The sequence below is a fragment of the Archocentrus centrarchus genome, chromosome 21 (assembly GCF_007364275.1).
Source record: "Archocentrus centrarchus isolate MPI-CPG fArcCen1 chromosome 21, fArcCen1, whole genome shotgun sequence".
Classification (NCBI taxonomy): domain Eukaryota; kingdom Metazoa; phylum Chordata; class Actinopteri; order Cichliformes; family Cichlidae; genus Archocentrus; species Archocentrus centrarchus.
Window position 1 is genome coordinate 11,671,709 of NC_044366.1, and position 13,709 is coordinate 11,685,417.

Below are 13,709 nucleotides of genomic sequence, written 5' to 3' on the forward strand. Positions count from 1 at the left end.
CTGTTCTGGAGCAGGAAACTCGGAGTTGCTGATTTCAGACTTGATCAACTCAGAGTATGTTTTTAAACTAAGATTTTGTTGAACCTGCTTCCTGGACAGGACCTGGCATCGAATTGGTTAGGGAAATGTGTAATCCAATACACTTTTGTGTTACTAAACAAAGGGTTAATATCATTTTGCAAATGATTGCATTTTTAGAAATGTACATCTTACATTGCATCCCATCTTAAAATAGTTGGGATGCAGTGTAAACAGGGTTGAAATCAATTATACCACTAATAAATACATAAAACCTGCAGATCAAATTCAGCTATGTTTGGTATTTTGCCATTCCAAAATTGAGTTTCTCTGAATTCAAATTCAGTTCTTAACCACTAAAGGAACATTTTTAGAGAAAAGCTGGGTTAGCTATTTTAAGTATACAGCATTATAAAATTATAAAATCAACTCAGGTTGCATCAAACAAAAGTCACAGGAAAAGAATGTCTCTAATCTTGGCCCTCAAGTTTAGCCCAGCCCACGTCATTTCTTCTCTGTGCTGTAGTTATAAATGTTAACAAAGGCTTCTGTCTTGTTCAGTGGGGGAATCAGCTGAGCTGTTGTGTTCTTGATGTGATGAATTTCTGAGCTTAAACCTTGTAAAGTATGAAAAATGTCTGCTGTTTTTTTTTTTTTTTTTATTACTGATGGTCACATTTTATTACAGGTGTCACAGCTGGTGGGAAGGAATATGTCATAATGTGGTAACGTGTTTGTAAAATAGCATTTGAATAATATAAACCGACACTGGGATGTGGCGCTTTCATTAATTTCTAAAAGGACCATTCATAAAATTATAACTGATCTCTCCTGTTCACTGTGGGATATTACACAGAAAATGGAAAACTCAAGTGAGATTGTGTCATTTGTGCTGGCTGCTTATGGAAACATTGGAGAGTTAAAATACCTGTATTTTAGCATAATACTGTTGTGGTACCTCTCTATATGTGTGGCCAACACACTTCTTATTGTGGTCATACATGTGGACAGAAGGCTGCATGAGCCAATGTATATACTGCTTTGCAATTTATGTGTGAATGAAATAAATGTCAGCACATCGCTGTATCCTCTTCTGCTCTCACAGATGTTTTCAGACAGCCATGAAGTGACCCTGCCGTGGTGTTTTCTGCAGATGTGTTGTATGTATACAAGTGCTTCTGCTGGGTTTTGTAGTTTAGCAGCCATGGCCTATGACAGATATATCGCCATCTGTCATCCATTACACTATGATGTGATTATGAACACAGAGAGAGTGTTTGTGATGATTCTGCTTGTGTGGATTTATTCTTTTCTTAGTTTTATTCTCTCATTTTCATTTATCTTCAGTTTGAAGTTTTGTGCAAATATTATTGACAATGTGTATTGTGACCACCAATTATTGATAAAACTTTCATGTTCAGTTTCAGTCCATAGCTATGTAGCTGACATATTCTTTGCCACTGTGAGTATTTTCATACCGTTCAGTCTCATTTCAGTCTCTTACAAGAAGATTTTGAAAGTTTGTCAAAAAACATCAAAAGAAAACAAGCAGAAAGCCGTGACTACTTGCACACCTCAGATCGTCTCTGTGTCAAACCTGTTTGTTGGCTGCATTTTTCACTCTATTGACTCCAGCTTTTTAGTTGCTCACGTACCAGATGAAGTACGTATAATTTTATCTGTATATCTCGTCATCTTTCAACCAGTGCTCACCCCATTTATGTATGGATTTAATTTGCCAATGATAAGGCAATCATATAAAAGGTTTCTGTTTAACAGAAAATAAATTGTTTTGTTCAGCAAGAGACTGTATTAGAGCATCTCTGCCCTTTGGGAGAGTAACATTCAACAATCTTATGGTCTGTAGACATGAAGAAAATAAAATTTACATTTAAAATTTTAAAAGGGCTGTGCCATTAAAGCAGTTCATATTTATTTTTTATTTTATTTTATTTTTTGCAAAATCTATTTTGCAACACCTAATTTCCTCCTGGGATCATCAGCGAAAGGCAAAGGGTATTATTCCGCCAAGCAAAACAATGTATAAAGCATACAAGTATGAATACAATGTTTTCTTTTAATAAGGAAAAACTACATTTCTGGATATTAAATTGTTCTTAAAATTGTTGTTAAGGTGCTTCTCTGCTACAACAAACTTGATTCAATTGATCACCTAGTGATCAGGCAGCTGCAGCATGAAATACTCAACTGATCATTTGACTCAGGGATGTTTGAACAAGGACTGGGCTCCTCAGGAGAACCTCTCTGCTAACATTTTGAGAGCACTGAGTTGGGATATGTAAGCAGTTAAATTAATCACTAACTTGAACCAACTTACAGAAAATGGGCACAAGAACTTTTTATTAGAGAAAGGAATGCCATTGACATTTAGGAAAGTGAACTTGATAAGAGTGACAGTGAGTAAGAGCAGACCCCAGAATCAGGTTTGAGGAACAATTGAGAGATCAGGGGTGGGTAATCAATTGTGTGTGTGTCCTATGTGTGTCAGAAGCTTGGTGAGCACTTTGTGCAGAGAGATGTAAGGCAGGGGTCTAGCCAGTGGTTGATCACCTTGCTCAGGTGCCGTCGTGCCGTGCTGAGAATTTCAGCAGTTAGCTACCAGAACGGATTGCTGTTGTAACAGTTAGGTAGCAATGCGGCCATTAGCATTAGCAAGCGATGGTTTGCAGCCCAATCGGTGATATCCACCTTTTTTTCGTTAAGTCCCACACAGAATAGTCTGTGTCATACACATTCAGACACGGAGAAACACAGGCTGACATTTGCACGTACAGACTAACCCATGCATGCATGAATACACACACACACACACACACACACACACACACACACACACACACACACACACACACACACACACACACAGATAAAGCTTGTACAACAAGCTGTCCATACCTGAGGCCTCACAAACTGCCAATCAAAGACTGACAACCTTGGCTACCACTTAAAGAGGTATGCTAGAGACATTGAAGCAAGGAGAATAAGCCAGATGTTTTCCACTGAACCCTCCAATGTGTATGCTTAGTGGCAGGGGAACAATATAAAAACAGCCCCGCCCTCCAGACTGTTTAACCTACTGACTACCTGAATTGATTAAAAGAAAGCCTAAGACTCAGTGGCACACACACGGCTCCTGAAATGTCTAGAACAAGATCAACAGGATCCTAAGAGCCTTCATCTGGAATTCAGTGGGCATGTGGAGAAGAACACTAGAGGCCAACTTAAAGCCAATTGCACAAGTCACCATCAAGTGTGGGATGTTCCAAGGAGATGCTCTGTCCCTTCTGCTGTTCTGCATAGGCCTGAACACCTTCAGCCAGATAATGAACAATACTAGCTACAGTTTCTGACTATGGATTGGAGCAAACATTAGCCACCTCCTCTACATGGATGACATTGAGCTGTATGTCAGGAGTAAATGAGACATTTATTCCTTTCATCTCAAAAATTCTTGAAAGAGTAGTGGTAAAACAGCTACTGTAACTGATTATATCCAGAGGAATGGTTTATTTGAAGACTTTTTCAGGTTTCAGAATGCATCACAGTACAGAAACAGAATTAGTGAACATTACAAATGATCTTCATATGGCCACTGACAGTGGACTAATATCTGTGCTTGTCCTGCTAGACCTCAGTGCAGCATTCAATACTGTTGACCATAATATTTCATTACAGAGATTAGAGCATGCCATAGATATTAAATGTACTGCACTGCAGGTTAATTATGGAGTTCCACAGGGTTCTGTGCTAGGAGCAATTTTGTTTATAATATGCGTGCACCTCTTAGGCAGTATTATTAGGAAGCATTGCATACATTTTCATTGTTATGCAGATGATACCCAGCTTTATCTGTTCATGAAGCCAGATGACACACGTCAGTTAATTAAACTGCAGGAATATCTTAAAGACGTAAAGGCTTGGATGAACTATACTTTCCTGTTTCTAAATTCAGGTAAAACTGAAGTTATTGTACTCGACCCCGCAGGTCTTAGAGGCATGGTGAATAACCAGATACTTACTTTTGATGACATTACCTTGGCCTCCAGTAACACTGTGAGGAATCTTGGAGTCATTTTTGACAGGATATGTCCTTCAGTGCACATATTAAATAAATATGTGGGACTGCTTTTTTGCATTTATACAGTAGCTATCAAATTAGAAACATCCTGTCTTAGCGTGATCATGAACAGCTAATTCATGCTTTTATTAATTCTAGGCTGGACTATTGTAATTCATTACTATCAGACTGTCCTAAAAGCTTCCTGAAAAGCCTTCAGCTGATCCAAAATGCTGCAGTTAGAGGACTGACAGGGACTAGAAAGAGAGAGCAGATTTCTCCCATATTGGCTTCTCTTCATTGGCTCCGTGTTAAATCCAGAACTGAATTTAAAATCCTTTTTCTCACATAGAAGGTCTTGAATAATCAGGCCCCACCTTATCTTAATGACCTCATAGTACCATATCACCCCAACAGAGCACTTCACTGTAGGACTGCTGGCTTACTTGTGGTTCCTAGGATACTTAAGAGTAGAATGGGAGGAGGGCCTTCAGCTTTCAGGCCCCTCTTCTGTGGAACCAGCTCCCAGCTTGGATTTGAGAGACAGACACCTTCTCTAATTTTAACATTAGGCTTAAAACTGTTTGATAAAGTTAGGGCTGGATCAGGTGACCCTGGACCATCCCTCAGCACTGAGCATTTCATTTTCATTCACCTCTTTTTTTTTCTATTTATACATCACTCTGCATTTAGTCACTAGTTATTATTAATCTCTGTGTTTAGGCTGTCATTTTCAGCATTTAAATGGATGTTAAAATCACCCATTCTAATTATTTTATTTGACTTGAGCACTAAATCAGATGACCTGATCTGTCAAAGGAAAAGAAGACCAGTGTCTCAAAGTTTAGCCTTAAAGTTCAGCCCAGCCCACCTCATTTCTCCTCTGTGCTGCAGCTATAAATGTTAACAGAGGCTTTAGTCTTGTTCAACTGGGAGGAAAGCAGCTGAGTTTAATGTTATGCGTTCTTGACATCTGATGAATCTCTGGGCTTGAATCTTGAATCTTGTTAAGTATAAAACTGTTTGCAGTTTGTTTGTTGATTGCTGACGTGCACATTTTATCACAGGTGTCACTGCAGCAGAGAAGGAATTTGTCATAATGAGATAACATGAATTTGTAAAACAGCATTTGAACAAATATAATATAATATATCTAAAGGACCATTTATCTTGTTCACTGTGGGATATTACACAGAAAATGGAAAACTCAAGTGTGATTGTGTCATTTGTGCTGGCTGCTTATGGAAACACTGGAGAGTTAAAATACTTGTACTTTAGCATAATACTGTTTTGGTACCTCTCTATATGTGTGGCCAATGCAGTTCTTGTTATGATCATACATGTGGACAGAAGGCTGCATGAGCCAATGTATATACTGCTTTGCAATTTATGTGTGAATGAAATAAATGTCAGCACATCTCTCTATCCTCTTCTGCTCTCACAGATGTTTTCAGACAGCCATGAAGTGACCCTGCCGTGGTGTTTTCTGCAGATGTGTTGTATGTATACAAGTGCTCCTGCTGAGTTTTGTAGTTTAGCAGCCATGGCCTATGACAGATATATCGCCATCTGTCATCCATTACACTATGATGTGATTATGAACACAGAGAGGGTGTTTGTGATGATTCTGCTTGTGTGGATTTATTCATTTCTTAGTTTTATTCTCTCATTTTCATTTATCTTCAGTTTGAAGTTTTGTGCAAATATTATTGACAATGTGTATTGTGACCACCAATTATTGATAAAACTTTCATGTTCAGTTTCAGTCCATAGCTATGTAGCTGACATATTCTTTGCCACTGTGAGTATTTTCATACCGTTCAGTCTCATTTCAGTCTCTTACAAGAAGATTTTGAAAGTTTGTCAAAAAACATCAAAAGAAAACAAGCAGAAAGCCGTGACTACTTGCACACCTCAGATCGTCTCTGTGTCAAACCTGTTTGTTGGCTGCATTTTTCACTCTATTGACTCCAGCTTTTTAGTTGCTCACGTACCAGATGAAGTACGTATAATTTTATCTGTATATCTCGTCATCTTTCAACCAGTGCTCACCCCATTTATGTATGGATTTAATTTGCCAATGATAAGGCAATCATATAAAAGGTTTCTGTTTAACAGAAAATAAATTGTTTTGTTCAGCAAGAGACTGTATTAGAGCATCTCTGCCCTTTGGGAGAGTGACATTCAACAATCTTATGGTCTGTAGACATGAAGAAAATAAAATTTACATTTAAAATTTTAAAAGGGCTGTGCCATTAAAGCAGTTCATATTTATTTTTTATTTTATTTTATTTTTTGCAAAATCTATTTTGCAACACCTAATTTCCTCCTGGGATCATCAGCGAAAGGCAAAGGGTATTATTCTGGCAAGCAAAACAATGTATAAAGCATACAAGTATGAATACAGTGTTTTCTTTTAATAAGGAAAAACTACATTTCTGGATATTAAATTGTTCTTAAAATTGTTGTTAAGGTGCTTCTCTGCTACAACAAACTTGATTCAATTGATCACCTAGTGATCAGGCAGCTGCAGCATGAAATACTCAACTGATCATTTGACTCAGGGATGTTTGAACAAGGACTGGGCTCCTCAGGAGAACCTCTCTGCTAACATTTTGAGAGCACTGAGTTGGGATATGTAAGCAGTTAAATTAATCACTAACTTGAACCAACTTACAGAAAATGGGCACAAGAACTTTTTATTGGAGGAAGGAATGCCATTGACATTTAGGAAAGTGAACTTGATAAGAGTGACAGTGAGTAAGAGCAGACCCCAGAATCAGGTTTGAGGAACAATTAAGAGATCAGGGGTGGGTAATCAATTGTGTGTGTGTCCTATGTGTGTCAGAAGCTTGGTGAGCACTTTGTGAAGAGGGATGTAAGGCAGGGGTCTAGCCAGCGGTTGATCACCTTGCTCAGGTGCCGTCGTGCCGTGCTGAGAATTTCAGCAGTTAGCTACCAGAACGGATTGCTGTTGTAACAGTTAGGTAGCAATGCGGCCATTAGCATTAGCAAGCGATGGTTTGCAGCCCAATCGGTGATATCCACCTTTTTTTCGTTAAGTCCCACACAGAATAGTCTGTGTCATACACATTCAGACACAGAGAAACACAGGCTGACATTTGCACGTACAGACTAACCCATGCATGCATGAATACACACACACACACACACACACACACACACACACACACACACACACACACACACACACACACACACACACACACACACACACACACACACACACACACACACACACAGATAAAGCTTGTACAACAAGCTGTCCATACCTGACGCCTCACAAACTGCCAATCAAAGACTGACAACCTTGGCTACCACTTAAAGAGGTATGCTAGAGACATCGAAGCAAGGAGAATAAGCCAGATGTTTTCCACTGAACCCTCCAATGTGTATGCTTAGTGGCAGGGGAACAATATAAAAACAGCCCCGCCCTCCAGACTGTTTAACCTACTGACTACCTGAATTGATTAAAAGAAAGCCTAAGACTCAGTGGCACACACACGGCTCCTGAAATGTCTAGAACAAGATCAACAGGATCCTAAGAGCCTTCATCTGGAATTCAGTGGGCATGTGGAGAAGAACACTAGAGGCCAACTTAAAGCCAATTGCACAAGTCACCATCAAGTGTGGGATGTTCCAAGGAGATGCTCTGTCCCTTCTGCTGTTCTGCATAGGCCTGAACACCTTCAGCCAGATAATGAACAATACTAGCTACAGTTTCTGACTATGGATTGGAGCAAACATTAGCCACCTCCTCTACATGGATGACATTGAGCTGTATGTCAGGAGTAAATGAGACATTTATTCATTTCATCTCAAAAATTCTTGAAAGAGTAGTGGTAAAACAGCTACTGTAACTGATTATATCCAGAGGAATGGTTTATTTGAAGACTTTTTCAGGTTTCAGAATGCATCACAGTACAGAAACAGAATTAGTGAACATTACAAATGATCTTCATATGGCCACTGACAGTGGACTAATATCTGTGCTTGTCCTGCTAGACCTCAGTGCAGCATTCAATACTGTTGACCATAATATTTTATTACAGAGATTAGAGCATGCCATAGATATTAAATGTAAAGCACTGCAGGTTAATTATGGAGTTCCACAGGGTTCTGTGCTAGGAGCAATTTTGTTTACAATATGCGTGCACCTCTTAGGCAGTATTATTAGGAAGCATTGCATACATTTTCATTGTTATGCAGATGATACCCAGCTTTATCTGTTCATGAAGCCAGATGACACACGTCAGTTAATTAAACTGCAGGAATATCTTAAAGACGTAAAGGCTTGGATGAACTATACTTTCCTGTTTCTAAATTCAGGTAAAACTGAAGTTATTGTACTCGACCCCGCAGGTCTTAGAGGCATGGTGAATAACCAGATACTTACTTTTGATGACATTACCTTGGCCTCCAGTAACACTGTGAGGAATCTTGGAGTCATTTTTGACAGGATATGTCCTTCAGTGCACATATTAAATAAATATGTGGGACTGCTTTTTTGCATTTATACAGTAGCTATCAAATTAGAAACATCCTGTCTTAGCGTGATCATGAACAGCTAATTCATGCTTTTATTAATTCTAGGCTGGACTATTGTAATTCATTACTATCAGACTGTCCTAAAAGCTTCCCGAAAAGCCTTCAGCTGATCCAAAATGCTGCAGTTAGAGGACTGACAGGGACTAGAAAGAGAGAGCAGATTTCTCCCATATTGGCTTCTCTTCATTGGCTCCGTGTTAAATCCAGAACTGAATTTAAAATCCTTTTTCTCACATAGAAGGTCTTGAATAATCAAGCCCCACCTTATCTTAATGACCTCATAGTACCATATCACCCCAACAGAGCACTTCACTGTAGGACTGCTGGCTTACTTGTGGTTCCTAGGATACTTAAGAGTAGAATGGGAGGAGGGCCTTCAGCTTTCAGGCCCCTCTTCTGTGGAACCAGCTCCCAGCTTGGATTTGAGAGACAGACACCTTCTCTAATTTTAACATTAGGCTTAAAACTGTTTGATAAAGTTAGGGCTGGATCAGGTGACCCTGGACCATCCCTCAGCACTGAGCATTTCATTTTCATTCACCTCTTTTTTTTTCTGTTTATACATCACTCTGCATTTAGTCACTAGTTATTATTAATCTCTGTGTTTATGCTGTCATTTTCAGCATTTAAATGGATGTTAAAATCACCCATTCAAATTATTTTATTTGACTTGAGCACTAAATCAGATGACCTGATCTGTCAAAGGAAAAGAAGACCAGTGTCTCAAAGTTTAGCCTTAAAGTTCAGCCCAGCCCACCTCATTTCTCCTCTGTGCTGCAGCTATAAATGTTAACAGAGGCTTTGGTCTTGTTCAACTGGGAGGAAAGCAGCTGAGTTTAATGTTATGCGTTCTTGACATCTGATGAATCTCTGGGCTTGAATCTTGAATCTTGTTAAGTATAAAACTGTTTGCAGTTTGTTTGTTGATTGCTGACGTGCACATTTTATCACAGGTGTCACTGCAGCAGAGAAGGAATTTGTCATAATGAGATAACATGAATTTGTAAAACAGCATTTGAACAAATATAATATAATATAATATATCTAAAGGACCATTTATCTTGTTCACTGTGGGATATTACACAGAAAATGGAAAACTCAAGTGTGATTGTGTCATTTGTGCTGGCTGCTTATGGAAACACTGGAGAGTTAAAATACTTGTACTTTAGCATAATACTGTTGTGGTACCTCTCTATATGTGTGGCAAATGCAGTTCTTATTGTGGTCATACATGTGGACAGAAGGCTGCATGAGCCAATGTATATACTGCTTTGCAATTTATGTGTGAATGAAATAAATGTCAGCACATCTCTGTATCCTCTTCTGCTCTCACAGATGTTTTCAGACAGCCATGAAGTGACCCTGCCGTGGTGTTTTCTGCAGATGTGTTTTATGTATACAAGTGCTCCTGCTGAGTTTTGTAGTTTAGCAGCCATGGCCTATGACAGATATATCGCCATCTGTCATCCATTACACTATGATGTCATTATGAACACAGAGAGAGTGTTTGTGATGATTCTGCTTGTGTGGACTTATTCAGTTCTTGTTTTTATTCTCTCGTTTTCATTTATCTTCAGTTTGAAATTTTGTGCAAATATTATTGACAATGTGTATTGTGACCACCAATTAATGATTAAACTTTCATGTTCAGTTTCAGTCCATAGCTATGTAGCTGACATATTCTTTGCCATGATGAGTGTTTTCATACCATTCAGTCTCATTTCACTCTCTTACATGAAAATTTTGTCAGTTTGTCAGAAAACATCAAAAGAAAACAAGCAGAAAGCCGTGACTACTTGCACACCTCAGATCGTCTCTGTGTCAAACTTGTTTGTTGGCTGCATTTTTTACTTTACTGACTTCAGGATTTTAGTCACTCATGTACCAGATGAAATCCGCATAATTTTACCTATGTATCTTGTCATTTGTCAACCAATGCTCACACCATTTATGTATGGATTTAATTTTCCAAAGATAATACAATCATGTAAAAGGTTTCTGTTTAACAGAAAATAAATAGCTTTGTTCAGCAAGAGACTGTTTTAGAGCAGATGATTTTGTCCTGGTTGTGGAAACCTGCTTTTCTCCTAACCTTGGTGTAGCTGGAGGACGTAGCTGGGGAGAAGAAAGTCTGGGTTTCTCTGCTTAAGCTGCTGGCCCCAGGACCTGCCCCTGGATAAATGGCTGAAAATGGATGGAACATTTTACTTGATGTTTATCAAAATAAAAATGAAAATTTTGAATAAATTGCTTGCTTCCTCATAAATCTACTACATGTCTATATCGAGAAAATTGTTGCCCTGAGACAACAAACCAATTTCTGGTGAGGTGGGGGGACAGATTTGTAGATTGTGATATCAAGAGGGACTCCCAAGCTCCCAAAAAGTAGGGTGAATTTTTTTTCCTCCAAAAATTTTAATTGATGCCATACAGGGTTTACATAATCCTCGCCACTGAAAACATTCACCAGTATATCATGCAATCGTGTCGAAAATCTAACTTTTTGCTATTTTGTAAGTATAAACATTTTTTAAAAAAAGTTTTATTTGGTTTTTGAACATAAGTATTCTGGCACTTCCATAATGATTAGAGATTCATGAGTCACTGGCAAGTTCAAAACAATAGTCTGCCTGGAAAGATGTTAAGACTTTTTTTTTCAGATCTCTGAAAAAAAATTCTTCCCTCTCTTTAGATTTCAAGATGTTGTCAGTTTTAGCACCAGCCCTCAATGATTTTGAAATACTTATTGCCCTTTCATTACTGTGTAAAGTACTGCTGTTGCAATGCTCTCATTTGTCATTTTCATGTCCAAAGTGAAGGACCTACCAAAGAGAATCTGTCAAAAAAAAAAAAAAAAATTTCACATGTGAAACTGACTAAAAAAAGGTGTCATGTTTGCGGCATAAACTGGATCCAAAAGCAGATCCAGACAACCAGTAGTTTAGAAATTTTGAGGATCAGGGAGAATGATCTCAACAGATGTGGAGCAGTAGTAGCTGTAATCCATTCAGAACTGGTGAATGAGAATGGCTGTGTTCCTCAGACTCCTCGGGGTGTCTCGGGCACCTGAGGCCCTAGGGCCCTGCTGCCAGGCTGACCTCTGGGGAGGTGGGGATGGCTTCCCATTGCCTCGGGTTCTCTGGGGGCTTACCCCTCAGCTGGAGGAGCTCCATCTGGGGCCTCCCTCTCCCCTCTGCTGTGGTGGGCATGCGGTTGTCGTTGAAATGTGTGGCCATGGGTCTTCAATGCTCTTGGTGGGCTGTGGGTGGCCAGGGTCTCATCGGTCTTTATCTGTCTCTGGGTGTTGGTGGGCACAGCTGCTGCTTTCCACCCTCATTAGTAAGTACATTTCATGACATAGACAGTTATTCACGGTCTTACTCATGCAGACACAACACAACAAAACTGTAGGTTTGTGTAGCTATGCTTTGTTTTTGTTTTGTTTTTCCAAGTACTGTTTGTTTATTGTATGTTTTTTTGTTTTTTTTTACACAGGTGCAGCAGTTGATGAACCATTGTGGTTTTTCACCTGTGCTCTGTCCTCTCTGTCCCCTTTTTCTATTTTCTCCCCTTTCTCTTTTTTCTTTCTTGCTTTTTTCTCAGCCTGTCAACTTTGGCATTACTACAACACATATATGTATGTGAAAAATAACACAAATAAATAAATAAAATAAAAGGACAAACTCTAACAAGAGGAGCCTATAGAGAACCTATAGAGCTCATCTTGGAAGAGCAAATATGTTTGGCACAACAGTGCATTCAGATCACACTTCTGCTTGCAAAATCTGCCAGATAAAGCGGGCGTAAAAAATAAATAAATAAAAAGAACAAATCAATGAGAGTGACAACAATCTAACAGAGAACAGCACTGGCCAGTCCTTAAATAGCACACACTGATTAGGCAATGCACAACAGGTGTGTAAGTGCAAGCCAAGAAAACTGTCAGCCCACTTCTCCACCTGAGAACAAAGAGACAGAAAGCAGGACACAGGCTTAAAGCTTTGTGTACCACCTAGAATGAAATCTACAAACACTGTTATAAAGCATCACTGAGCTTATTGCCTGCTTTTATAAAGGTCTATATAATATTACATAGAGGGTACTGGATGAGACTGGCTTTATTTGAGAGACTTGGAAGGTTGGGTGAATTTTCACTGATGAAGGTAACTTAAAGCACATTGTAGATGATCATTTTATCTATTTCAAAAGGACCGAGGATTTGAGTAGTGAGTTTCCCTGACCAACACTTCAAAGGACTGTCTTAATGAAAGACAAACTTTTTGCCCTGAACACACTGGGGGGCCCAGGGTCCTCCTCCCATCTGCAAGGCCACAATTTTGCTCAACAGTCCACAAAAGGTGGATGCTCATGATCTTCGGTGCCTCAAGTAGTACTGCATTAGAAACAAAGAAACTTATTGTGCAGTTTTTATAATTAAAAACAACAGTTTAGAAAACTCCCACAAAACTACAACAGGACCAGCGACATGATTTTGACAAAACAAAAACAAAAAAAAGGATGTCTCTCATTTGCCATAATGCGTCTGGCAGTTCTGAGATTACAGTGTTCATGGAGTATCTTGTTTGTTTCACAACATTCTGTAACCTTTGCCTGACTCTGAAATCTCCCTTAATTATGTTGCAATACGCCTAGGTTGCTGGGGGTTTCCCACAATCCACTGAGTGTTTTGCCTTCACTCTGTCTATGTTTACACACCACTCCTGAACCAACTCAATAACTATTTTGGACGGTTTGAGGCCCTTAACAACATGCCTGCGGTGAAGGCCACTCCACATGACGAGGAACAGGTACGTTGTCTTGACCCAGCTGAAGTTCTCCGGACCCTAAAGGGAGTCGATCCAAGAAAAGCTGCTGGTCCTGACCAGATTGCAGGCCTTGTCCTGAGGAGGTGTGCAGAACAACTGATGCATGTCCTGACAGACATATTCAACATCTCCCTGCATCAAGCAGTTGTACCATCTTGCTACAAAGCCTCAGCAATCATCCTGGTTCCTAAGAAACCCACAGTAACATCTCTGAATGA

The 13,709-nt window shown here is 39.3% G+C and overlaps 3 protein-coding genes across 3 annotated transcripts; all 3 read left to right on the plus strand.

Annotated features, from left to right (window-relative positions):
- The first annotated feature begins 877 nt into the window (after positions 1 to 877).
- LOC115801252 (putative gustatory receptor clone PTE01) lies at positions 878 to 1,804 on the plus strand. Its single transcript, XM_030759015.1, has one exon. The coding sequence runs from the start codon at positions 878 to 880 to the stop codon at positions 1,802 to 1,804; it is 927 nt and encodes a 308-aa protein (XP_030614875.1).
- Positions 1,805 to 5,294: 3,490 nt separating this feature from the next.
- On the plus strand, positions 5,295 to 6,221 carry LOC115801236 (putative gustatory receptor clone PTE01). The gene has a single exon (XM_030758998.1). The coding sequence runs from the start codon at positions 5,295 to 5,297 to the stop codon at positions 6,219 to 6,221; it is 927 nt and encodes a 308-aa protein (XP_030614858.1).
- A 3,533-nt stretch (positions 6,222 to 9,754) lies between these two features.
- On the plus strand, positions 9,755 to 10,681 carry LOC115801200 (putative gustatory receptor clone PTE01). The gene has a single exon (XM_030758945.1). The coding sequence runs from the start codon at positions 9,755 to 9,757 to the stop codon at positions 10,679 to 10,681; it is 927 nt and encodes a 308-aa protein (XP_030614805.1).
- The last annotated feature ends 3,028 nt before the right edge of the window (positions 10,682 to 13,709 follow it).

What these genes read in the sequence shown, in the direction of transcription:
- LOC115801252 (XM_030759015.1), top strand. Translation starts at nt 878, where the DNA reads ATGGAAAACTCAAGTGAGATTGTGTCATTTGTGCTGGCTGCTTATGGA.
- LOC115801236 (XM_030758998.1), top strand. Translation starts at nt 5,295, where the DNA reads ATGGAAAACTCAAGTGTGATTGTGTCATTTGTGCTGGCTGCTTATGGA.
- LOC115801200 (XM_030758945.1), top strand. Translation starts at nt 9,755, where the DNA reads ATGGAAAACTCAAGTGTGATTGTGTCATTTGTGCTGGCTGCTTATGGA.